The sequence below is a fragment of the Euleptes europaea genome, chromosome 9 (genome assembly GCF_029931775.1).
Source record: "Euleptes europaea isolate rEulEur1 chromosome 9, rEulEur1.hap1, whole genome shotgun sequence".
NCBI classification, from domain to species: Eukaryota; Metazoa; Chordata; class Lepidosauria; order Squamata; family Sphaerodactylidae; genus Euleptes; species Euleptes europaea.
The window spans coordinates 30,665,929-30,693,411 of record NC_079320.1 but is presented as its reverse complement, the minus strand read 5'-3'; the positions used below and the strand labels follow the sequence as shown (position 1 = coordinate 30,693,411).

The 27,483-nt window shown below is 40.5% G+C and overlaps 1 protein-coding gene across 1 annotated transcript; it reads right to left on the bottom strand.

Annotated features, from left to right (window-relative positions):
- Positions 1-27,483, bottom strand: METTL14 (methyltransferase 14, N6-adenosine-methyltransferase subunit). Its single transcript, XM_056855948.1, has 11 exons — positions 27,395-27,483; positions 24,941-25,029; positions 19,802-19,889; positions 17,574-17,654; positions 16,601-16,688; positions 15,508-15,598; positions 14,513-14,654; positions 14,004-14,096; positions 7,271-7,387; positions 2,232-2,442; positions 1-318 (listed from the first exon to the last, which is right to left on the bottom strand). Exons 1-11 carry the CDS (start codon positions 27,458-27,460, stop codon positions 14-16), a joined length of 1,371 nt encoding a protein of 456 aa, XP_056711926.1. The 5' UTR covers positions 27,461-27,483; the 3' UTR covers positions 1-13.

Genomic DNA, 27,483 nt, shown 5'->3' with positions numbered 1-27,483 from the left:
TACTTGGATATGTTCAACGAGGAGGAAAGCCTCCTCGGTGTGTACCTCCCCTTCCTCCCCGGAATCCACCTCTTTCCCCCCGGAAATTAGTTCGATTTCTCTCTCTGCCTCTTTCTCCTCGGCCAGCTGAAGTTCCGCCTCTTCCTCCGCCCCTTGGCGCTCCACCTCCTCGGTCTTTTGGGGGTGGAGATTTAGGTCTGAGTCTCTCAATTTCTTCTGTACAGCCAGTTAGGTGAGAATTCGGAGGTGTGAAATAGGATGTATACGTTTCTACATTGAAGTTACTGTTTGTGAGCGTTGGTCCCACGGTTAGCCAACCTAATTGGGGGGGGGGGGAGCAGCAGACAGAAAGCAAGTGAGAGATACGCACACGTTTACATGCCTCAGTAACCTCTGTATTAGAATAATAGAATCAGAGTTGGAAGGGACCACCAGGGTCATCTAGTTCAACCCCCTGCACAATGCAGGAAATTCACAGCTACCTCCCCCACACACACACCCAATGCCCAGAAGATGGCCAAGATGCCCTCCCTCTCATGAACTGCCTAAGGTCATAGAATCAGCATTGCTGACAGATGGCCATCTAGCCTCTGCTTAAAAATCTCCAGGGAAGGAGAGCTTACCACCTCCCAAGGAAGCTTGTTCCACTGAGGAACCGCTCTAACTGTTAGAGCTACTGTATTGAGCTACTGCAACGGACTCTGCACCAGAGCTGTCTTTGAAAACCATTTGGAAACTTCAGCTGGTGTGCAACACCAGCCACTAGGACGATAACAAGAACAAACCCTGTGACCCAAGGGAGGGAAGGGGTATAAGTCAAAAATAAAGTAAAAGTAAAGTAAAAAAACTGGTGCTCAAACAAGTTGGCTTTCAGTTGAATTCTGGGCATGATGCAATGTACTGGCTTTGACCCTTAAACCTCTGTACAGCACAAGCTAACAAGGGAACCTGAAGAACACTTCCCCCATAGGTCCCTTGACGTGCTTTCAGGTCGTCAGAGGAGGTCAGCTCCAAGGTCCCTTGCTGAAAGAGGTGAGGCAGCTGGTTGAGACAAGCACAGTGGAATCCCTCTCTATGAATTTATCTTGCCCTTTGGAAAACAACAGTTCTCAGAGACTTTGTAGTTTCTGCTTCTTTCAAGAACACAAAGGTTCTGGGTTTGGGAAGAAGCCTGTTTGTAATTGACTAGCAATCAACCATTGATCTGTAAGATATCTATTTAGACATCTTTCTAGGATATACAAGCTGATCACTTCCCCCAAGCAGCTGTGAAGACACTCCAAGATACTATTTTAAAGTGTTCCAGTTGTTCACAGTAAACTTAAAACAGCTTGAGCAACATGGTAGAAACGTTGTAGATGTTTTAGGAGTAAAAGCCAACTCCTATTACAAAATGAGAAATTTGGTAAGGTGCTACATGGCATAATTTGAACTCCTGTTGGTGGAGTGTCTGTGACTGCCTTCCCACAATGTCAGATCACCTGTTCTGTGGAGAGGACAAAAGAAAAACTAGGCAAATTCATCTGCAGTAGGAACATCTAGGGCTCACTACTTTTTCTCCTCCTGGACCATATTAAAAACTCATGGCCAATATTTCTATGTCGTTCCTTTCCCCCACATAATCCTTTTTATTCGTTCTACTTTCATGAGCCTTTGAGAGGTATTCCCTTTCTCAACTATGATATATAACCTCATGTCTGATCCAAGGATAGGACAAACCTGCATATCTAGTGTATCTACACAATGCTCTCCCTGAAGTGATGCAACAGAAAAAGGAGAATTTAACACATCGACCCACCCAATATAGAAATCAGTAGCAGAACATTTCCATCTCCCTTGTTCTCTACCACACCATGAAAGGCTGGTATCAAAAAATAAATACAGAGGACAGTTTCAATGAGAATCTGCCTGATATCAATCTCCTCTTTAGCATTACCATCAATTCAGCTTTTATGCTTCAGTTCTTCAAGCACAATCCAGCACTACATTGACATTTCACACTTCATCTATCAGAACTTCATATTTATTTTTGCATTCTCCTTCTCAGTTACCTTATCTTAAATAACACTTCACTCCAATATTACCTTACCTTAAATAACACTCCACTCCAATAAGCAGATGCACATAACACCTTTTATGTTGTCAGCCCTCTCCCTCCCTAACTACTCTTGTAGAAGTTCTTTCTCTTGGACAAATACTTAAACATGATAATTAAACTGCAAACGACTAACCTGGTCGAATCGTACTATCCCGTCCAAAGAGATGAAGGCGTCTTCTTCCAAGACAAAAATGTTCAATAATGTGAAATATTTCTACCGGTTTCTCTATGTTGCCAATTTCAGGCTCTTCCGTGATAATCAAATCAATGTCAACATTAGCATGGATAAAGTCTCCATCAGTACTTCGGCGGACTGTTCCTTTAATGCCCATAAGGCAATGTTCCTGAAAAGAATGCACAAGGAAAGAAAAATGAGGGAAACTTCTGAGACTAAAAATGCCAAGCCCTATCACTGAGAAAGATTACATGTATCAAGATAAGATCTCCAGACTAGATTACTGCAACTCGCTCTTCGTCAGGCTACCCTTGAAACTCCAGCTGGTGCAGAGTGCCACAGCGAGGCTTATTACAGGGACTCCGCTGCGGGCACATAGTAAGCCAGTGCTCTGCCATTTATCTGCATTGGCTCCAGCTGGAACATTAGATCAGATTTAAGGTGCTGGTTTTGACCATTAAAGCTTTACATGGTATGTTTCCCAGATAACATTATGATCATCAAATACTAATTTGCTGGTGGTCCCTTGTCCAGTGTCCGGCTGGCCTCAACCGGGGCCAGGGCTTTTTCTGCCCTGGCCCCTCTCTGGTGGAAAAGCCTCTCCAATGAGACCAGGGCCCTGCGGGACCTTAAGGACAAAGCTATTACACCAGGCCTATGGTTGAGGCCAGCTAAGGTTTCTTTTCCATCAATGCTGGCCTCCCTATCCTACCGCCCTCCCCGAATTTATTACTATTATGTGGGGGAGTTTGACTACCCGCAGGCCCTACTGTGCCCTATATGTCATAATTAAGTGTGCCATTTGATACACATTGATCTTTATTTATTGATTTTATAGGGCAGGTTTTAATCATTGTTTTAGCAAGATTTTACTGTGCTTTATTGTAAAAATTATAAGATTGTGTGAGCCACCCTGACCCTGGCTTTGCTGGGGAAGGTGGGATATAAGCTTAAATAAATAAATAAACACAGGAACACATGGCCCTGGTTTCCTTTTCTTTTGGACCTCCATTTTACATTGCCAAGGAGTAAAGTGCAACATGACTCCATGCAACGGAGCACAAGGCTTCTGCATTCAAATGAGTGCTGGGGCTTTGGATCTGGGAAGTCTGAACAGCAGTGGAGGTGGAAAGATAACTAGATTTATTTTGCTGCACTCAGACACTGTTTTGAATGGGCTCTTTCAACACAACTTTGTCTTTATTTCTGATGACAAACACTGATCACGTTAGTGAAATGAATCCATTTTAGTTGTCTGTACTTCAGAAGTTATATATTTCACAGGTATTTCCCTGTCAGCTCTAATGCTGTCAGCATCTTGATAACCAGCGTGTAGCGTGGAGTGGAAAGCTGTATCTGCCATGTAACTCGCAATGAAGACTGAGTCCATAATATTTCAGAAAGCCTCTTTTTTAAGTTAAAAGTCACCATGATCTTAAGCCATTAGCAGAAATGTAGGGAATATCACGGGGTTACAATCTACAATGTGGGAACAACACTGGACTGAACAACCAGTTTGTTGCAAGCCACCTTCTCTCAGCCCTTTCCTCAGCAACACTAGTACAGACCCCCCCACCCAAGACTCATCTACAGTAAAAAGGTAAAGGTAGTCCCCTGTGAAAGCACCGGGTCACCTACAGTATGGGGTAAAATAATGCTGAATGATTTATTGTTTTCCTCCTAGCGCAGGGAAATGTTTAAGAATTTTAAAAGTCGTCCACTCACAAGGTGAACTGAGCTGGAAATAAAACAAACTACTGTGGTGGGGGAAGAGATGAAATAGGGTTCTTCAAAATCACATCTCTGAAAAAGCCTTGGATTTTCCCCTTGCCTCCTAAGAGGAAATGTCATTTGGCCACTCTAATGAGAAGGTAGGGCATAAAAAGTGATGAAGAAGTTGTGTCTTCAGTGGAGTACTTTTTAATGTTCCTGGTGACATGTAGAAATGTGCCGCAGAGAGTACTGCATTGCTACTTTTGGAGATTCAGGTCATCATCTAGGCAGCGACCACTATAACAGAAATTTTACAAACTTTCCAACAGCCACACAATACTTTTTTTTAAAAGGCTAACAAGCAGTAAAACCATGAAAATTCTACTCGAGGCAGAACCTAAGTTTCTGGAAAGTATTTCTAAAGCAGTGTTTCTTTTAAATAGAAGTCACCCAGGAAGAGGCTGCTAAAAGTTAACGTTTCCTCCAATTTTTAAAAATTAAATATGAAGACAAAAAACTACCCGAAATCCACCTAGGTTGGCAGCCAGAGCTAAAAACACTGCAGTCCAGAAACACATTATGCTTTCTTTTTTAAACTATGTATTTACAGGCATGAACATAGATCATATGTTTTCCAGCATAAATACCATTATTTTTTATACCAAAATCTTGATTTCTGTCTTGTTTCCTCTAATTGATCCCAATTCATTCATCATCTTCCCTCTCTTCCCACGGAATTGACATAAAGTAGCTTTCCCAAGTCCTAAATATGTCTAACCCACTTTTTTCTAAATCGTGAAAAAACTTACCCTCTGGTTTAATCCTATTCACACCCAGTTTAGCCCCAACTATTCTGTGATTGACTGCCAACTTCCTCCTATCACTGTCCTTGCTCCTCTGCCATCCATTCATTCTCTCTTTGTTCTGTAACTGTGGCCATGTAACTTCTGTGTCAAATGCTTAAGCAACTTCCAAAATGTTTTATACAACATTTCTTCCTGAAAACCCAGACCAGTTGTAGATGTTCAATGCAGTATGCAATCTCTGCTAACTTGTTTAGCAGATAACCCAAAGGGCAGCCCAGGTGAACTAACAATCAGGCTGCCGTTTTCTTTTTCAAAATTAGAGGTGACTGTTAGTAGTTAAGCACCACGCTCAAAGGAAATCTATATAATTGATGTAAGATAACTTGTGGATAGGGATTAATATGCTTTTGAAAGTACAACACCCAAATGGGCAATTTCCCCTGGATCATAAAAGGCTGATTTACTGAAGTCACCAGATGGTTTCCACATAACGGCATACGAGAATGAATAATCATTGCCAGATTTCTCACAGGAGTTTCAAATAAGAAAAACCCATGAAAGACAAATGACCTCTGGATGTAGGGTTGGGCCCAGCCAGTTTTTTCACTCCATCTTGTCCAATTACCCGCATTGCTATAGCCCCCATCCCACATGGCTTTTTGCAACACAGTCTTCTTTGGTGGTCAAAGGGAAACCCACCCACATTTTGCACCAACAGAAAAGCTGCCTGCTCCCAACCCTTGGGCTAAAATTCTCATTCACTTCAATGTATTTCTGTATTTCTTCTTAGCGCTATATGGGGGACATTCAGAGAACCAGAAGGGGAGCACTGACTGCAGAATAGATCATGTCCACCTACTGCTTACTGCTGCAGCCTCCTGCCCCATCCCATCGCCCACACAGCACTGAGGGTCAGGCAACCCTTAGGCCGGCACAGTGAGCTGCGGCTAGAAGGGGGGAAATCTATGACATTACAGTCCCTCCCCCACTTGCTCAACTGCTATTGAAATGACTGGGGAACTGGAGCGGATTCCAACTCTAGGCATGACATTAGTATTGAACAAATGTTAAAAAGAACCAAACGTTATCATTCATTTAGCAATAGTGCGCTTGGAGCTACCATCATTAGGACCATTGTTAAGGCAAACCTGGCAGCAGTTGAAGGCATCAGACTTTTGACAAAGTACGTGTAATTAGGCCCTAAAACTACCCTTCTGAAACCATTGCTGCAAGCTACCCTAATGGCATTTTCCAAGGGCAACAATCCTTATACAATCAGATCTATATTACATTCTCTTTCCTCCCTCACTGGCTGTGAATTCCCAATGTTATATCTTAAAACCTGCTCTTCTCCAGAATGGTTACCCTCGTTAGAAGCATCACTCTTTCTTTTTTTAAAATGTTTTATTAATTTTCCACACAGAAAACCACCACCTGAACAACAATAACAAGCCTTTTTAAAACATAGAGAAACAATATAATACAAAAAGAAAAAGAAAAATACCTTAAATTGAATCAGATTATAGACAGAGGGCTTAGTATTTAACATATTATATATTTTGGACTTAATTCCTTTTCCATTATCTGAGGAAGGGCTTAGATAGATGCTGAGTGCTTTTCTGATTCGTGTATGAAATAAAATCATGCCACGTTTAATAAAAATCTGATATTTTAGTTTTACCTTTGACTACTATTAAGTTGATGTGTCAATTTTTCTGCCATAGCTATTTGCCACAGCGCAGAATACCAAGAATGTAGTGTTAAATGTTCTGCGGTTTCCCAACATTTTGCTATTACCCTACGGGCTGCCATCAACATAAACACTATTAATCCCTTGGATGCCGCTTTTCCATTTCTGTTTCTAAGCAACTGGAGAAGCTCAATGGAATGTGCATCTATGTCTGCATGGAAGGAGATTCCAATCCCAAAATGCCCTCGGGGATACCAGAAGGGTATCTTTGAAGCAGTCTTGCTAGCAAGACGTGTTATTTACATTTCAATGTAGGGAGTCAGTGTAGTTGACAAAATAGAAGTCAATCACATTGCACCCCTCAACTACGGCAACAGGTTGGCACAAAGAAAACTATACAAGGCATTCTACCCTTCTCCATCATCTCTCTGAAGGGTAACAGAAGGGTAAAGTATTCCATGAAGCCTTAACATATCTGATCTGCGTTTCAATAAGAATGAGTGAATAAGAGCATTCATATGTTCCCCAAAAGAACTTCATGAAGCTGTTAGTTGCAGGCAGGAGAGATTTAAATATTTACTTGGAGCAAAGAAATCCACAAATGGTAACAATTAGTTATCCATTTTTTAAAACCATTATCATATAAATGAATCTTTGCAGAAAGCAAATAGAAGTCAATTACCCTGCAACTGTTTTCTGAAACAGCTACCAGCAGCAACAGAGCATCTGGTGCTTGTTTAGATCAACTGAGATAGTGAAGGAAGAAAGAAATTCAGCCCAAGATGTACCTTTGTTCGTTGAAAGACAGCCTTTGGGTCTAGAGTTTTGGTCTTCCCGGGATTGTTTTTATTGGTTTTAATCCAACAGATATCTTCACATCTTCTATAACCCCATTTGCGCAAGCACTGAAATATTTCAACACAATAGCAACGAAATAAGGTAAGAGCTTTCTAAAATATATCAAAGCACAGAAACAATGAGTTCTGCCATACATAAAAGCCCTCAGCTGTGAATTCTACAGAGGCAGATCGATAAAATGCAAAAATCTCTAGTTGAATGAAGAGCTCAAAAGAGGCTGATAAACAATCCCCCACTATGATATCTCCAAAAGATGACATACTTTCAACAGGCACAATATGCACTAAATCGTTCAATGTATGCTATCGCGGCACAGATGCATCAGGATTGCATTGAACATTCTTTTTTTTTTAATATATAAATTTTTATTAAGATTTTTTTAACAATTAAAAAATATCAAACAAAAAAAACAATACATGTAACAACAATAACAAAAAAAATAAGTAACAAAAATTACAAAATACATAATACAAACTTGGAGGAGTATCCATATATCTCATTTATTACAATCTCAAATATCAAAGTTCTTATATTCAAAAAAAAAAGAAAAAGATACCCCTTCCCCCACCACCCACCATTAACAGTGACCCTTCACCCGACTTCCGCAGCAGGTGTCTAATCAGATTTTACTATTAAAAATATAAAGGTATAAAATTACTCTAGTTTCTACAACTCGTTAATTATAACCATAAAATCCATTTTTGCCATCTTATCCCAATATGAGGCGGCCTTTGACCAAGTTTGTTTAAACTTTTCCATATCTTTCCCATGTAGGAAATCTGTTAATTTGGCCATCCTCATATATATCCATATCTTCTCTCTCCAGATATTAATTGAAGGTTTATTCACTTGCTTCCAAACTTTAGCTATCACAATTCTTGCAGCAGCAAAGCTATACTGGCAGACAATTCTGTCTTCATCATTGATATTTTTTGGTGGTATTCCCAATAAGCAAAATAATGGTTTTCTTTTCACACTACCATTAATCAAATTATTCGTTTCCTTCAAAACTTTCTTCCAGAATTTTTTTATTTTTTTACAAAACCACCATACATGCATATATGTTCCTCTTTCCTTACCACATTTCCAGCACAGACCCCTGTCTTCTCTGTTTATTTTAGAAATCATCACTGGTGTTATATGCCATCTGTAAAACATTTTATATAGATTTTCTCTAATTTCATTGGTTATTGTAAATTTAAATTCTTTTTTCCATAATTTTTCCCATAGTTCCAAATCTATGTTAAAACCTAGCTCCTTCATCCATTTAATCATAATTGGTTTAACCCTTTCTTGTTCCAAATTAATTTCCATTAACAATTTATACATTCTACCTATCAGTCCTTTATTTCCTTTTATTAATATTTTCTCTAATTCTGATTTATTTCTATTGAATCCAATTTGGTTATCTTTATTAAATATATCTCTTATTTTGTAGTATAGAAACCAATCCTTTATATCCAGTTCTTCTCTACTTTTTAGAATCCATATCCCTTCTTTCCAGTTAATAATATTTCTATATATATCCATTTCTAAATTCAGCTGAGTTCCTCTTCTCATAAAAGCTTCCACTGGATTGAGCCATCCAGGAGTTTTATTTTCTAATATCTTTCTATACTTTTTCCACACTTTAAACAAACCAGCTCTAACAAAATGAATATTAAAATCTCTATTTACTTTTTCTTTCTCATACCATAAATAAGCATGCCATCCAAAACGTAAATTATAACCTTCCAATTCTAATAATTCAGTATCCTCTAACATTATCCAAGATTTCAACCATACAAAGCATGCTGCTTCATAATACGTTTTTAAATCTGGTAAGCCTAATCCACCTATATCTCTTAGTTGAATCAAATTTTTGTAAGCTATTCTATGTTTTCCTTTGTTCCACAAGAAGTTTAAAATATCTTTTTTCCATACCTTAAATATTTTAACCCCCTTAATTATTGGTAAATTTTGAAATAAAAAAAGCATTTTGGGTAAAACCATCATTTTAACAGCTGAAATTCTACCCCATAGTGATAAAGGTATTCTTTGCCAGTTTTTCAAGTCTGTATTAATTTGATGCCATGTTTTTATATAATTATTTTTGAATAAATTAAAATTATTTGAAGCTAACCAAATACCCAAATACTTTATTTTTTGTTCTATAGTAAAACCAGTATTTTTTGATAATTCTTGTTGCTGCAAGAGTGTCATATTTTTAACCAATATTTTTGTTTTGTTTTTATTAATTTTAAATCCTGCAAGTTTTCCATAAACCTCCACCGTTTTTTTCCATTCTGCAATCTGACTAATAGGGTTAGTTAAAAAACAAACTAAATCATCTGCATATGCTTTAAGCTTAAAATGATTTCTCCCAACCTTATAACCTATAATATTTACATTATTTCTAATCTTTTTCAATAAAACTTCTAACGTTATTATAAACAATAATGGTGATAAAGGGCAACCTTGTCTGGTGCCCTTTTGTATTTCAAATTGTGATGTTATATTCCCATTTATCAACAATCTAGCAGATTGGTAAGTATAGATCTTTTCAATAGCTAATTGGAATTTCTTTCCAAAATCCATATATTCTAATACTTTTTTCATAAACTTCCAATTTACATTATCAAATGCTTTTTCTGCGTCCAAAAATATCATTGCTAAAGGTATAGTGCTAAATTCCGCACATTCTAAAAGATCTATTACTACTCTAACATTTTGGCTAATCAGCCTTCCGGGAAGGAAGCCTGCTTGATCCTTATGAATAATCTGAGTCAGTATTTTTTTCAATCTATTTGCCAGAATCGCTACAAAAAATTTATAATCATTATTCAATAATGAGATTGGTCTATAATTTTTAACATCTAATAAGTCTGTGTTTGGTTTAGGAATTAACACTATATTTGCATGTTTCCAGGTATTTGGAATAGATCCATTCTGCAAACAATTATTCATCACTTTTAAAAGATGTGGAGAGATTTGTTCCATAAAAACTTTATAATAAAATGTTGTAAAACCATCTGCTCCTGGTGCTTTATTCAACTTACTTTTACCTATTACTGCTTTTAGTTCCTCCAAGGTTATATTAGCGTCCAATAATTCTTTATGTTCTTGTGAAATTCCTGTCCATTCTAATTGGTTCAAATATGTCTCTATTTCTTTTTCTGAAACCTCTCCTTGTCTATATAAATTTGAGTAATAGTCCACAAAAGTTTCTACAATTTTACATTTATCCATTGTAACCTTACCATCTCTCTTTATTCTTATTATAGGTAAATTCTTTTCTTTATGCTTAAGTTGCCAAGCTAATAGTTTACCTGGTTTATTTGCATGTTCAAAAAATTTCTGCCTATTATACATAATTTTTTTTCTATTTCCGCATTTATTAAAAATTCATATTGATATTGCAAATTTTTAATCTTATCTCTATATTCCTGTTTAAGCAATTTAGTTTGTACTTTTCTCAATAGATTCTCTTCTTGTTTAATCTGTTCTAACAATTTCTTCTTTTTACCTTCTCTCTCTCTATACCATCTCGAATTTTGTTGTATCAATAAACCCCTTAGTACTGCTTTACCTGCGTCCCATACAATATCATCCGATGTCCCTTTATCGATATTTTCTAAAAAATAGTTTTGTATATCTATTTTCAATTTATCCACAATTTTCTTATTTTTAAGTAAATATTCATTTACCACCCAAGATTTATTTTTTTTTGTACCTATATTAATCCTTAACATTAGCGCATTATGATCAGAAAACACCTTAGGTAAAATTTCAGGAGCCTCAGATAAACTTGTAATATCTTTAGATAACCAAAACATATCTATTCTTGAATGGGAACAATGTCTTGATGAATAAAAAGTATACCCTTTTTTATTACCGTTCATTAATCTCCATATATCAAACATTTCCCATTGATCTGTTATATAATTAAAAATACTTGGAAGTTTACCCTCATATTTACTCTTTTTTTTCTTTGTAGATCTATCCAATCTTGGTACCATTACCCCATTAAAATCTCCCATCCAAATCATTTTCCCATTAGCGTATTCTGCTAATATCGACGCTAGATTAGAATAAAATAATTTCTGATTTATGTTAGTTGCATAAATACCCACTAATATTATTTTCTGAAATCCCATTACAATTTCCACAATTAAAATCCTCCCATCTACATCTTTATATAAAAGTTTAGGTTCTAATACTGAAGGGACATACATAGCAATACCATTGATTTTTTTCATTTCATTACACGCAGTGAATAATTTGCCCATTTTTGTTTGCTCCAACCTGTGAATATCCTTTGGTAATATATGTGTCTCCTGTAAACAAAAAATATTAGCTTTGGACTTTTGTAGATGGTAAAACACTTTTTTCCTCTTAATTGGAGAGTTCAAACCATTAACATTCCAAGATACAATTTGTAGCATTTTTATTATTAATATAAGCTCCTACTCAAATTTCCATAGTTATTTCTCTTTTTCTCTTAAAGACTTCCATTATCCTTTTCTCGCCCTCCCCTCTTCCCCCTTTCCCCCCCCCTTTGTTCAGCCATCTCCCCACTCCTCACTCATCTGAGGATGATGCCCCCCCAGTTGCTTCTTCTGCCTTTTCTTCTTCAGCACGATCCTTTCCATCATGTTCTCTTGAAGTTTGGCCTGGTGGTTTGCGTAGCTCCCCTTCATATCTTCGCAAGAATTGTTCTACTTTGACAGTATCTGTGATCTTAACTCTTTTAGCCTTGAAGATAAAAGAAACTCCCTGAGGGTATTCCCATCTATGTTGTATTCCATTGTATTTCAGTCTTTCCACAAACTCTGCAAAAAGTTTTCTTTTCCTCAGCAGTCTTCCAGGGATTTCTTTCATCAGTCTCACCGGATTCCCATCAGTTGTTAGTGGGTTGTTAAAATGTTTATTCAAAATTAGGTCACGATGACTTCTGGAAAAAAGCTGAATCAAACAATCTCTTGGAACTTTATTTTTTGTAGCATAAGCAGAGTTCATTCTGTAGGCTGTAATTATCATACCTTCCACCACAGCATCATCTTCCTGTAAAAAATCAGCCAACAATATTTTCAAATAATTTCTCAGGTTTGTACCTTCCTGTTTTTCTTTTAAACCACGTAAACGAATCCAACTTTCCTTTATCTTCAACTCCAACATTGCGGTACTGTCATCTCGCAATTCCTCACGTTCCTGGGAGGCTTCCATTGACAATTCAAGAGCATCAACCCTCTTTCTGGTTTCTTTGTTATCCTTTGCTTGCTTTTGAACTTTTGCATCAAGCTTATCCTGTTTTACTGCTAAAGATGAGATGGATTCTTGAAGTGTAGTAATAGCCACTGCATTTTGATTTAGGCCTTGCTTAACAGATTCCATTTCCTGCTTCATTGAGACCATTTCCTGTTTAACTTCTATCACCTCTTGTTTAACTGATGTCACCTCTTGGAGTGTTTTAGTCAGCAGTTCTTGTAGAGAGTTAAGAGTGGCATCAGGTTTTTTAGTCATCTTTGCTGTTATTGATGTCTCTGTTCCAGGAGAAGAAGCTGGTGAAAGAGCAGGACTGGTGACAGAAGCTCTTCTTTTAAATTGTAGTGATTGTTGAATCTGAAGCTGTTTGGTCTCTTTTATTAATACTTTAGGATGTTTTTCTGTGTCTTTTTTGACTTTGTCTTCTTTGTTTTCCATGTAAAAAACTTGAGGTGGCTGCTATTGTAATCCAGGGAGGGTGGGGGGGGGGTGAGAGTTATTGCTTAAAACATTAGTTCAGCTATATTTGTTTAAACGTCTTTTATTTCAAAACAACATTCAGTTTCAAGCAGAAAAAATCAAAAGTCAAGAATCAATTCTGGAGAGGATATAGCATTTATATTCCTTCAATGCTCCATTGCCAATGTTTCACTTGCTTTCAGTCCTGGTCAGATGCTTCTCAGGTCTGAAGTGGCACAGCTGGAATTTTAAATGCGCAACACTTTGGCAAAAAGCCAAGTTTCACTTTGTTAGGGTTAGCGAGTGTAGAAAACAGAATCAAAAATGCTTCTCCTTGTTTAGATAACAGATTAGACACCTCCGTGAGTTAGTTGTTAGCAAATGTTAATCATTAGAAAAAAAAACCTTTTTACTTTGCTCCGTGCCGTTTCCGCCGCCACCCGGGCTCCTGCAGATCTAATGGTGCTGACTCATCCGCTTTCCCCTCCTGGCGCTCACTGCCGATTTTGAGGCAGCGGGCGCACCTTGGTCGGGGCGCGAGCCGGCAGCCTATTCAGCTTCCCCTCTCCTTCCAGGGGAGCCGCGTCGTTGTTCCGGGGGGGGGGACCTCCCCCCATTCCGCTTTAGAGCCCGGAGCTCTAGTCTTGAGCTGCCACGGCGATCGGCACAGGAACCGGAAGCCTGAATTGAACATTCTTAAGGGCTTCCTCTGTGCCTTTACACATTACCAGTGTCTATGACCATCAATAGAAAACAGCAAATTGCCAGCAGATGCTTCCCCCTTTTTTGGGCAAGTCTCAAGAAACTGGTTATCTATAATGTACAGTATTTTCAGAATTTGATTCATTTCATCCATGCCTATAGCAACAATAAAAAGATCACCATTAAAAATAACAAAAGACTGAAAACAGAGCCATTTTGATTATTTCGACATAGCCCCCCTTTAGAGTATTTTCTTACCATTCTGCCAAGATCCAGACCCTCGCCAGAACCACACCAGAGGAAGACAAAGGATCTCAAGGAAGCAATTTCTTCAATGTCCAGCTTCATAATCTACAAACAAATAACATACAAATTGTAATGTTAAAAAAAAACTTTTTAAAAATATGTAACAGGGTAATGGGCAGCTGCGCTCATCCTGATAACAGTGCCCTCACAGTCTTACCAGCATACAGTTTCTTTCCAAGAGAGTACGCAAATAATGGAGAACGGCAATATCACATTAATACTATTTTTTAAAAAGATAATAGTGTTGAGACAGGAAGTGATTCCAGCCAGGGGATCAAAGAAGATTCTGGCAGGACACCAGCATTGTAAAATAGAGCGGTTTCTTACAACTGCAGGATGGGGTGCTCCAAGGGAGGCTGAAGTTGTAAAAACAGAATTGCACAAAAGAACTTGGGGAGCTAGCAGGCTAAATGCAAACATTAGGTCAGCCTTAATGCCACCATTTCCCACCGCCAACTCACCTCATCCCAAGTCCAGCACTTCTCATTAGCTGTGATGCCCGTCTCTCTGTAGTACTCTTCTAGTGGTGGTTCCAAAAGGATCACATCAAACTTAGACTTTAGCTCACGGACATCAAAAGCCTCCAGGTCAGCTTGTAAATACCTATTTGTACAAATCAGCAACAAAATTGCTTGGATTAATAAGCATACTTCATATCAACTATGCTGAGAGCTTTTCAGCCTTTTACTAAAATGATACAACTTTACACACTGGGCAAAATGTGCACAAATGAGACTCTTCAAAGTTTCTGTTCTTTTCATATGCACAGACAGCAATATTTTCTCTCTGAAGGTGTTGTTCTGAGACTTAACAATACAGAGAATGGCAATATCACAATATTATTTTTTAAGATAATAGTGTTGAGATTGGAAGTGACCTCAGCCAGGATATCCAAGGATATTCTGGCATGACATAAGCACTGTAAAAACAGAGCGTTTTCTTGCACCTACGGGATGGGGGGCTCAAAGAGAGTTTGAAGCTGTAAACCAAGACTGCTAAAAAAAAATTCGGAAGCTAGCACAGAACACAAATATTAAGTCAGCCTTAATGCCACCATTCTCCTCTACTCCTTTTTAACCTCACAACAAACCTGTGACGTAGATTAGGCTGAGAGCTTTCATGGCAGAGTGGAGACCTGAATCTGGGTCTCCCAGACTCAGTTCCAACACTCTGGCTTCTAGCATTACACACAATAAAACCAACAGTGCCATCCTAGGCAGAATTACACCCTTCTAAGCTCACTGACTTCAGTGGGCTTAGATAGGTGCAACTCTGTTTATCAAATACCCCAAACAACATGGATACATTCTTTGGAAGTGTACATTGTTTCATTTATAAACACAACCCAAAAATAGAACATGCAAATCTTAAACAGCTGCTGAAAGTATCTTAGTTAGCAGACAATTAAGGTTAAGCTGGCCTAGAGAAAAGAATCAAGCCCATCAAACGTACTTACATAGGGGGAGTGTTAGATTTAGATATGAGCTCATCCTTTAGCCTGATGAGCTCCCTGAGTTTCGGATATTCTTCAAACCTGTCAGCTAAGCCTGAAAGTAAAATATGCCAACGTTATTCTGCAGAATGAAACTTTTAGCAATAACTGAACATGGGGGAAGAGACCTCATCCTATTTGATGCACACATTAGCCAAAACTGGTCCTTTTCATTACAAACTGAACACAATTGGCAAAATTTAGCCAAATACTGAACAGAAATGTGTTGCCACCCAACGCTCTAACGACTTCTTTAGAAGCCAGTAGTTTAAGTGTGCAAACATCTTCCAGAGCTGTGACATTTAAGTAAGTTTAAAATAAATCACGAAAGACATTTGGGTCCACATATAACTGCAGCACATGTTAAAACTGCTAAGATCTAACTTTTAAACATCTGAGAAACCGGAACACAAGTATTTTTGTGTGTTCCTAAGTACAGCTGGCAGGATAATCATTGTAAAGCTAAGCAGCTCTATGAAATTTCCACCCCAACATCTTGTTTCAGCACAGGAAGTTTTTTATATATATGTGTGTGTGTGTGTTACAGCCAAAGGACTAGGAAGTTCATTGCATGACATTCTCAACACACATACTCAGAATATTCTGCAAGGGAGCGTTTTAAGACCCTTTCATAGATACTTAACTGAATGCACACCCCTTTACTAGGTAAAAGAATGCTGATATCTAATTTTAGTAGTGGTGCACCATTGTAAGGGGAATTCCAACATTTGAATCAAAAACTCTACCCAGAATGAATGACATGTTATCAAAATAGATGGAAAACACGCATTTCTTTTCTGTTGCATCCAGAGGACAGATACCAATATTTAAGATGTTTTTTTTTTGCAAAGGCTGAATTAATGCATGATAGATAATTACTATGTCTGGTTTCTAATATACCTAACACTGTCCAATGTACCATTGCCATATATACTACACAACTGGCAGATGTTGGATTGACACTGCTTTCCTCTGGACAATAATCAAACCTTCAGCAACTCCAACAAGGCAACATGAAGAAAAGCTCAAATGATGTGTTCATGTTGTTCTGACCTACCCACATCTCTGATAAAGTTCTGGGGTCTGTGTCCGGTATCCACAAAGTGCTGACAGTAATCATTGTGAGGATTTAAACTCTGAGTCCCCTAGAGGAAGGGAGACACCCAAGAATAATGATTGGCAACATGAGGCACACATCAATCTCTCCCTCTCACATTCTTGATTGTGTATTAACACAACTTAGAGGCTCTTCATGGCCAGATTGTCTTCAAATCTCCACTGATATAAGCTATATACTGTTGTAACATGGATACTCTAATGCACAGAACATTCGATTTTGCAACAGTCCCTTTTGCAACAACTGATATGCAGCTTGTCTATCTGAAATATTTCTATTATCTATAATGAAGCAGATAGCTACCTAGTACAGGATAAACAACCATTTTTAAGGGTCGTAGCTTTCCAGGTTTCAACTCTGCCATCCTAAGCTGTATTTAGAGAAGGTTAACATAAGAACACAGGAACAGCCCTGCTGGATTAGACCAGTGGTCTATCTAGTCCAGCATCCTGTCTCACAGTGTTCAACCAATAGAAAAGAGCAAAAATCCAATAGCACTTTAAAGAGTAACAAAATTTCTGGCAGGGAAGAAGCTTTCAACCAGCTCCTCTGGAGGACCAACAACAGGGAAAAGAGGCTGAGGCATTCCCCTGATGTTGTCTCCTGGCATTGGAATTTAGACGTTGACTGCCTCTGAACATGGAGGTTCCCTTTAGTCTCCACGGCTTGTAGTCACTGATAGACCTCCATGAATCTGTCTAATCCCCGGTTACAACTTTATAGTTTGACACTGATTCTATGACTCAAGAATAATTAAAAAACAAATCAGATTATCAAGATATCTCTGAACAAGCTTTTGTTAATCAAAGATAAATGTTTAGGACCTAACTCTTATTTCCAGTTACTTCGGGTGCAAATACAACATTAAAGTCAGAGAGTCTAATGACAATACCAAAGTAGAGGAATGAGTTACCTTAAGAAATGTGCTGGAATCCTTGTAAATTTCTTCTTCATAGGGCAGGTTCTCATCCTCTTGCTGCAGCTCTACTTCATCCTTTGGAATAAAGCATATTTTATACGCATGGAGAGACAGGATGTTTCTCTTCTCATTCCGCTTCTTAATGAAGGAAGAAGAGGGCTGTCTATGAACATCAGCCTCCTGTAACAGCAGATCATGAGTGGTTCCAGTGCCAGTTTGGGAAAGAAAGGGGGAAAAAACCCCAGATGGTGCCAGAAAGCCCCCTCTCTATCATCATTGAATCATATCACCAAATATACTACTTTAAATAGGGTACCTTAAAACAAAGTTAACACATTTAAAACAAATGTCTTTTTAAAATACATCCCATAAGTATATTGCAACTTGTACATTCTAGAATTTTAAAAAAAATGAGCATCAGCTAAGGGAAACCGCATTAAGAAAACTCTTTAGTTGGAATATTTTTATAGCTACGGCCTCTTCATGCTTAATGGTTCTCTGACTATGTGACAAGCCACCGAGGTGGGAGGTGTCACAAAATCCTTACAGTATGGTTACGGGGGACAACCTGGGTGTGGGACACTGGGAACATTCCACAGCAGGCAGAGTGAGAAGCCAAGCAGTTCAAATCTCTCAAGAGCTCGTATGCTGTCATGCACCCGAACCAACCACTTCCCTACAAGAAAGCACTGATATCGTTTGCCGTGGGCAAGATGAGAGCATAAGATCGAGGCGAGAGACTCGACTGAGAACCCACCAAGCAGAAGCTGGAAGGAGACATGCAATCTTTTAGATCAGCCCCTGCTGCAACAGGACAGGTATTTTATCATCACCTCCTTATCTTTGCTCTGTTTCATCCCAGGTCAACTGGACATTACGGGTTAGGGGAGCTTTTCACAAAGCAAGGGAGAATGCCACTATCCCCCAAATACATGGCAGGACATCAGAAAGGAAAGGGATTGAGGGAAAGCAGTGCCCCAAGATTCAGACAGGAAATTCATTGGGAGATCATACTTATCAGGGCATCGAATCAAAAAGTCTGAGAAACAGTCCTGCTTAACCAATTTATGATAACATTTTAAAAGCCTGTTTTAAAACAGCTATTCCAGCATGTTCGTTTACATTGCCCTTTCCTGTACTTTTAAAAAGCTCTTCAACACCCTTTTTGAAATGTGACAACCAGAATTGTGCACAATATTCCAAATTTGGCTGTAACTATGAACTGTTACTATAACATTACTATATGGCGTTTTATTGCCCAATCCCTTTCAAATTGCTGCCACATAGCGAGTAAATGTTTTTGGCAAGTTATCTACCATAACCATAAGGGAAATTAGGATTTTAGGTCCCAGTATACGTCACTTTGTACTTACTTATGCTGAATTTCAGCTGTCAATTTCTTGCCCATTCACAGAGTTTGGAAAGGTCCCTTTTGGAGCTCCTCACAATCCAGATACCTCTGATACCTATCTGCTCAGCTCCCCCCATGGTGCCCATTTATTGCCACCCTCTCATTTAATCATTTACTAAAGCATGAAAGGACATGTCGTCTTCTACCAAGAGGGTTAAATTTACTCAAAAACCATGTCACACATAGAATTACAATAGACTTGATTTTGCTTCTGAAAACTCAATGCAAACAGAAGTAACGGGTGCCAGAGTCACATGCATGGAAACTGTTGCTTGTGCTCACGCTTTTTTTGTTACACCTTGATTTAAATATTTCTTGTTTAAATCCATACTGCTTTCTGAACTTGGGAGACTTTAAAGAGCCGATAAAAGAAGAAATCTCGGGAAAAATTCAGTGAAATGACACAAATGTATCATGCTTGGAGTACCCATAGCTAATCCAAATGTCCAGTATTAGTCTCCTACAAGACAAGCTTCTCTCACTAAAGACACTAGTTAAGGTTTCAGAAGTGGACTGTCAACATTGCATGCAGATACAGCATAAGATACAGATTCCATACACATGGTTAGAAAACCATTCTTGGGCCTTGCTCCAAAACCATTAAAGAAGAGATTGAAGGAAGGTATTTAAAGCCAATAAATTATAGATTGTGGACTAAAACAATGGCGTTAATTATTAAAGCCGGAATTGATAAAGATATCTCAAGTCAGTCTTCTTATAGCAATATATAGCAACCTTTGCATTTAGCACATCATTAGAAACTTTACAGCCCCACATTTCTATTGTACAAACAGAAATTTCACCACCTTACCTTATATTCTTCTATTTCTTCTTCATCGGGTTCCCCCTCATCTGGAAATTTGCGTTTGGCATTTGGCGCAGAGGTATCATAAGCAGCCCTAGATATGGGAAAAGAACATTTCATAAACATCATGGCTGAAAAGCTGATTTACCTAGTACTACCTTTAAGATTTTATTTTGTTTCCCACCTGTCACCTTTGTTTTCATGATACCTCTTTTTATTAATCTTTAATTAACCTTGAATTTAATAAAACTGACTAGAGAAGAGTGTTGAAGGAGAGTGTTATGTATTCCATGGACTGCCAAAAAACAAATCAGTGGATTATAGATCAAATCAAGCCTGAACTGACCCTAGAAGCTAAAATGACTAAGCTGAGGCTATCGTATTTTGGTCACGTCATGAGACGACAAGAGTCACTGGAAAAGACAGTCATGCTAGGAAAAGTTGAGGGCAGCAGGAAAAGAGGAAGATCCAACAAGAGATGGATTGACAATAAAGGAAGCCACAGCCTTCAATTTGCAAGATCTGAGCAAGGCTATCAAAGACAGGACATAGAATCATAGAGTTGGAAGGGACCACAAGGGTCATCTAGTCCAACCCCCTGCACAATGCAGGAAACTAACAACTACCTCCCCCCACATCCCCAGTGACCTCAACCCTCCCTCGCCATGCAGGATCCCACAATCAAAGCACTCTTGACAGATGGCCATCTAGCCTCTGCTTAAAGACCTCCAAAGACGGGGCTCCACCACCCTCCGAGGCAGCACATTCCACCGTCGAACAGCCCTCACTGTCTTCCTAATGTTTAGGGGGAATCGCTTTTCTCTTAGTTTAAATCCATTACTCCGTGTCCTAGTCTCTGGAGCAACCGAGAACAAGCTAGTTCCCTCATCAACATGACATCCCTTCAAATATTTAAACATGGCTATCATGTCTCCCCTCAACCTTCTCTTCTCCAAACTAAACAAACCCAACTTCTTAAGTCTCTCCTCATTAAGGCATGGATTCCAGACCTCTGATCATTCTGTTCGCCCTCCTCTGGACACGCTCCAACTTGTCAACTTCCTCCTTAAATTGTAGAGCCCAAAACTGGACACAGTACTCCAAGTGAGGTCTGCCCAATGCAGAATACAGTGGTATTATTACTTCCCTTGATCTAGACACAATACTATTGATGCAGCCCAGAATTGCATTGGCCTTCTTAGCCACCAGATCACACTGTTGACTCATGTTCAGTTTGTGGTCCACTAAGACTCCCAGATCTCTTTCACATGTACTGTTGTCAAGCCAACTCTCTCCCATCCTGTACTTGTGCCTTACGCTGTTTCTGCCTAGGTGAAGTACTTTACACTTCTCCCTATTGAAATCCATTTTATTGCTTATGGCCCAGCTCTCCAGTCTATCGAGGTCATTGTAAACTCTGATCCTACCCTCTGAGGTATTAACTACTCCTCCTAACTTGGTGTCATCTGCATATTTGATTAGCATGCTCTCTATTCCATCATCTAAGTCATTTACCGTATATACCCATGTATAAGCCGACCCGCATATAAGCCGAGGTGCCTAATTTCTCCCCAAAAATGGGGAAAAATTAGGCACCCGCGTATAAGCCGAGGGTCGGCTTATAACCCTTCCCCCCCCCCGCAGGCTTACCTGACAGGGCTCTCCAGCGGCGAGGGTCCGGCGGCGGCGCGGCCCAGGGGGGCCTGGGCAGCCTCCCTGCAGCTGCAGGAGGCTGCCCCAGGCCGCTCCCGGCGGGAGGAAGCGGCGGCGAGGCCAGGGGGACCCGGAGCAGCCTTCCTGCGGCTGCAGGAGGCTGCCCCAGGCCCCTCCCGCCCGGGAAAAATGGCGGCGGGGGGCGGGAAGGGCCGGGGCAGCCATCCTGCGGCTGCAGGAGGCTGCCCAAGGCCCCTCCCGCCCGAAAAAATGGCGGCGGGGGCGGGGGGGGGCCTTGGGCAGCCTCCTGCAGCCGCAGGATGGCTGCCCAAGGCCCCTCCCGCCCGAAAAAAATGGCGGCGGGGGCGGGAAGGGCCGGGGCAGCCATCCTGCGGCTGCAGGAGGCTGCCCAAAGCCCCTCCCGCCCGGGAAAAATGGCGGCGGGGGCGGGGCCTTGGGCAGCCATCCTGCGGCTGCAGGAGGCTGCCCAAGGCCCCTCCCGCCCGGGAAAAATGGCAGCGGGGGCCGGGGCAGCCTTCCTGTGGCTGCAGGAGGCTGCCCCAGGCCACTCCCGGCGGCGGCGACGGCGGTAAGTTTCCCCCCTCCCTCCTCCCCCCCGTATTGACCCGCGTATAAGCTGAGGCCGGCTTTTTCAGCCCATTTTTGGGGCTGAAAAACTCGGCTTATACGCAAGTATATACGGTATAAAAATATTAAATAGTACTGGTCCCAAGACAGACCCCTGTGGTACCCCACTGGGGTAAGACCTGTTTTTGAGAAACCCATGTTGACTGTCCGTGAGCACGGCATTTCCTTCTAAGTGCTTACAGACCGTCTGTTTAATTATCAGCTCTAGTATTTTACCTGGTATTGATGTCAGGCTGACTGGGTGATAATTGTTTGGGATTTCTCCCCCCCCCCCTTTTAAAGATGGGGACCACATTTGTCCTCCTCCAGTCTGCTGGAACTTCTCCTGTTCTCCATGAATTCTCAAAGATTATTGCCAGTGGTTCTGAAATCATTTCAGCCAGTTCTTTTAACACCCTTGGATGAAGTTCATCCGTCCCCGGAGACATGAATTCATTAAGAGTAGCCAGGTATTCCTGTACTATCTCAGTGCCTATACTAGGCTGTAATTCCCCCATTGCATCCTCTGCTCCATTATTCCCAGGTTGAGCACCATTCCCCTTTTGGGAGAAGACTGATACAAAAAAGGAGTTAAGTAATTCTGCCTTTTCTGCCTCTCCTGTTAATAACTCACCATCCTCTCCACGCAATGACCCGATCATTACCTTGATCTTCCTTTTGTTATGGACATAACCAAAAAACCCTTTTTTGTTGTTTTTAACTTCCCTGGCTAGCCGGAGCTCATTCTGCGCTTTAGCCTTCCTGACTTTCTCCCTGCATGTGCTGGCTACTTGTTTGAATTCCTCTTTGTTTATTTCTCCCTTTTTCCATTTCTTGTACATGCCCTTCTTAAATCCTATCTCAACCAAAAGGACTTTCATTCATAGGGTCGCCGTGAGTCGGAAGCGACTTGACGACACTTAACACACACACACACACACACACAGAACATTTGCTCAAAAGACCCTCATGTTAGAATACATTTTCTCTTCTACTGCCCATGCAAGGTCACCTTAAAATTCTGAAGGGAATCAGAAATGTTTAAGGGAGGCAAATTAGAGCCTCTTCTGCTAATTGAATTGTACTCATTTGTTTCTATATCTTTCAGCTAGTGGGAATATCCATAGATGGGAAACGAAGTTTAGTCAAGCTTGCTAACCCACAGCATGGCATTATATTTACACAGAATATTTCTACAGCCAGTGTGCTGTAGTGATCAGAGAGTCACATGAGGATTTTGGAGACCCAGGTTCAAATCCCCGCTTTGCCATGGAAGCTTGCTGGGTGATCTTGAGCCAGCCATACACAATTGGCATAACCTACCACACAGGGTTGTTGTGAGGATAAAATGGAGAAGAGGAGAATGATGAAAGCTGCTTTAGGTCTGCACTGGGAAGAAAGGCAGGATATAAATGGCGTTAAATAATAAATAAATATAAAGCTTTATACGAACTTCTGCTTTATATGTTGAGCAATGTTCATATGTCCTCACCTGGTTGGCCCAGGCTAGCCCGATCTCATCATATCTCATCAAGCTAAGCAGGGTCAGTCCTGGTTAGTATTTGCATGGGGAAACCACCAAGGAATACCAGGGTTGCTACACAGAAATAGGAACAGCAAACCACCTGTGAATGTCTCTTGCCTTGAAAACAGTACAGATTTGCCAAACGTCGGCTGCGACTTGACAGCAGAAAAAAATAGCTCATAGAATTCATTATGGTTTATTTAAAAATATTTATTTAAATATCACATTGCAAGGCATGCTGTACAGTGCAGATTGTTTGGGGTGTAAAAAATAGTTGTGGTGCAAGAAAGTGGTTTTTTTAATTGTGGTTCAGGACCTAAATGTGAGTCTGCACTCTCTGACAGGTGGATCACAAGGGCAGTTACTATGACAGAATTGGCTACTGACACATTTATCAATATCAGAGGCTGCTGTGGGGATACAGCAGATGAGAAACCAGGAGAGTGTAGGCTCCCTGATAGTTTAACAGACATCCATTCCAGCAGAGGCTGTTGAAGAGCATTAATGTTAAATAATGTTAATTCATTCTTCCATTTTATAACAGCGTAATCTTCAAAAGAGCTGTACCCTTCTTAGCCTACAGATTTTTGTGGAGTTAGAAGGTGGAACTCTTCTTGGGAGAACTATTTTTAGTTCAAAATGACTAATATAAAAATAACAATAGACAATTGTTAAATACTATGTGAATACTATTTTATTTGTCAGTTCTTGGTTTCTGCGACTTTTTAAAATTGGCCATGAAAGAATTCTTTTTTCTTCTTCTTTGGCTGCTTCATACTGTACCAAGGAGCATAAGCTTATTTAAAGAGAACCGATGAGAGTGGACTGATATCCGAAGGGCGGCAGGTATAAAGCCGGTAGTAGAACTGTCCAAGTTTGGAGCCAGGGTGAACCCACCCCAAGTAGGCCACTTGCTGGTGGCAACTCACACCAGAGTTAGGGTTGTTCATTTGAAAATAAATAAGTACAAACTTGTGTCTTTACTTTTTAAAAGTTTTAAAATAAATAAATAGAACTTTTAAAAAAAGAAGATGGGCAAGAGAACTTGGTATGCCCATTGTGGCATTTATTGATGAAGGGCATTCACCTAAGCCAGCCGTTTATTGTCTGTATGACCAAGGGGGCCCGGGGAAAGGACTCACTTGGTTTGCTCCCAGCAAACTGGTTTTTATATGTTCCTTTAGAACTTTAGAGCTGAATCCTACTTCTAAGAGCCAAAAGCAAAGTTAACTCCCTTGCAAGGCAGCATTTCCCTCCAACCCCTTGCAAGGCAGCATCTCCCTCCAACCCCTTAAACACTTCCAGCATGGGAACTGTAACAGGCCTCCATTAGTACAAACCTGCATGTTTCTCTTGTTTCAGCAATCTCCCGTTGCTCATCTTTGCTATTCAATACTGCACCAATGCTATCAGCACTTTCCGCCCCCAACTAAAGGGAAAGCAAAACAAGAACAGTATACAGCAAGTTATAATTACCGTTAAAAGAAGAAGTAAAAGCATAACTGTTCCACCATTTACAATGACTTAAAGATTTCTACCTTCATAAAGCTTGAAGGGGATTTACACCCTTCCTGTGTTTTCCCACTTTGTTTCACACCCTAAAATGAAATACTACCATTCCTGCCAAAAATAAGATTGCTTTAATCAACAGCTCCGGGAGTTCCACTGATCTCAGCCAAGAATCCCAAGTAACAACAATGCAGACACCACGTTTACATAGCTCATTTTTAGTGCCCAAAGCACTCCACATACATTATTTGGGCCCTTGGCTGGTAGCCAGTGTCCACTGGATGAGCCAGCTACTGAGACCCAACCAGACCAAGATTTATTTTTTTGTTAATTGTATTTTTTGTTGTTGTAAGTCTGTGGTACCACATGTTTGCTGGGGGGGAATCTATCATGGAAACTAAATGAGGAGAAATGCTTAACCCCTCTCCTCCCACATTATAACTCCAATCCAAATTGCCCTGAAACCTCAGAGCTCCTTTTAAAGTTTCTACTGCACAGACACTCCGCCCCGCCACCAACAACATGACATTCATCCCTAAGGCTACCTAGTCAATACATTGATAAGGTGACATTTCAACAACAGAAATATCTCATTAAATTACTTTCATGCAGCTAATGAAATATATTAACGTGAAGAATATAGCACTCCGTTTAGAAAACTGATTAGCGTCTATTCCGTGACATGTTTAGTCAGAAGAAAATCCCACTGAATTCAATGGGGCTTAATCCAAAGGAAAGGCTGACAACACCTCAGCCTATAATAGATTCACTTATTCACACAGCCAGGAAGTTAACGGCATAACTTATTCCACTCTATTATTTCAAAATGCAGGAATTTATAGGGAGGCAACTGCAATCTAACCAGCTAGCATATACAGCAGTTAGAGAAATGCTCACATACACATAAGTACCAACTCTCGAGAGCATCCTTAACAAGATTCACAGTGGAGGAACTCTTCTTTAGAAAAATTCAGTTTATAAATTCAGCCGCCAACTCTGTAACACTAGAATACACAAGTGATGAAATCACTGGGAAAACATGAGGTCTACATTAAAAAGGAGGAAATGAGCCATCTCATAATTGTAAGAAACTGTCTTTTACTTTTGAATTCCACCTCCAAATACAGGGGCTTTTCTTTGTTTTACTTATTCATCTAGAAACCACAAATGTGTTTTTTCATATTACATTTTCCCTTTGACAAGCAGGGAAATTATTATTGTAATATTTTCACCCTGCCCTTTCTCCAAGTAGTTACAAGGTGGCCAACATCTACATCACTCCAGTATTCTTGGAAGACAGGTTACCCTAAGAAGTAGAGCGGCCAAAGGAAACCCACTGGTTCTTCACAGTAGAAAGTCGTACAGATTTGGCTCTCAGTCCAGGTCTCTACTCGTCACATTGGCTCTCCAGTTTATCAGAAGGACCTTATAAGGTTCATTCACAAGGCTCTCCTATTGGAATTTGTTAAGGTGGTAACCTGAGTACATTCCCTTGGCAAAAGGGCAAGGAAACTTCTGGGGGCAAGACTGAGCCTGGTTCACACATGAAGAATGAGGCAGAACCCTAAGGTGACAGAAGGTACTACACCTATTCAGGTGCTAATCCCAGCTCTGAATGTTCCTTCACATTAATACAAACCTGCTTAGCACACAAGAACATAAGAAAGGCCCTGCTGGATCAGATCAAGGTGCATGAAGTCCAGCAGCCTGTTCACACAGCGGCCAACCAGGTGCCTCTAGGAAGCCACCTGCAGCAGCATTATCCTGCCTGTGTTCCACAGCACCTGATATAACGGGCACGCTCCTCTGATCCTGTTGAGAATGGGTACGTATCATGACTGGTACCCATTTTTACTAGCAGCCACACAAGCAAACTGGAAGGAGGGTACCAATCCCCACTCTTTGTCGGTTGTTTTTTTTCTATCTGCAGGGAGTTTTGAACATTCAAAAGGTCACCCACCCGTCTGCAGCGGGTCTGTCCACTCTCCCCCATCTCATTCCCCTGCACGTGTGAACAAGGACTAAACGGGAGGAAGACCCAGAGCCCTGCTACGCCTCCCCCATCCACACGGTGAGGGAGAGGGCCCCCGTCCCCAGGGAACCATCCAGGTTGTCCACAGGGCCGTGACGTCACGACAGGCCAGGGGGGAAAACAGCAACGACCCTCCCCCTCCCCCAAGATGTAAATACGCACGCGCGTCGCCGTCGCGTGCTAAAGGACGGCCCCGCTTCACAGACGGAGCCGCCCTCCGGAGACCGGGCCAGGCAACCGAATAAAAAGCTACCTGCTGAGCCAAGAGCTGCCGGCGCAATTTCTGCCGCTCTCGGATCTCCTGGAGGCGGCTGTTCATCCTCCACGAACGAACTCGCGGGC

Bases quoted from the DNA above. Each gene is read 5' to 3' on its own strand.
- METTL14 (XM_056855948.1), bottom strand. From the start codon at position 27,460: ATGAACAGCCGCCTCCAGGAGATCCGAGAGCGGCAGAAATTGCGCCGG. The intron at 19,890-24,940 runs GTTTGTACTAAT...TCCCATATCTAG, and splicing joins GAAACAAGAGAAACATGCAG to GGCTGCTTATGATACCTCTG. The intron at 14,655-15,507 runs GTAAGTACGTTT...TTGTACAAATAG, and splicing joins AAATCTAACACTCCCCCTAT to GTATTTACAAGCTGACCTGG.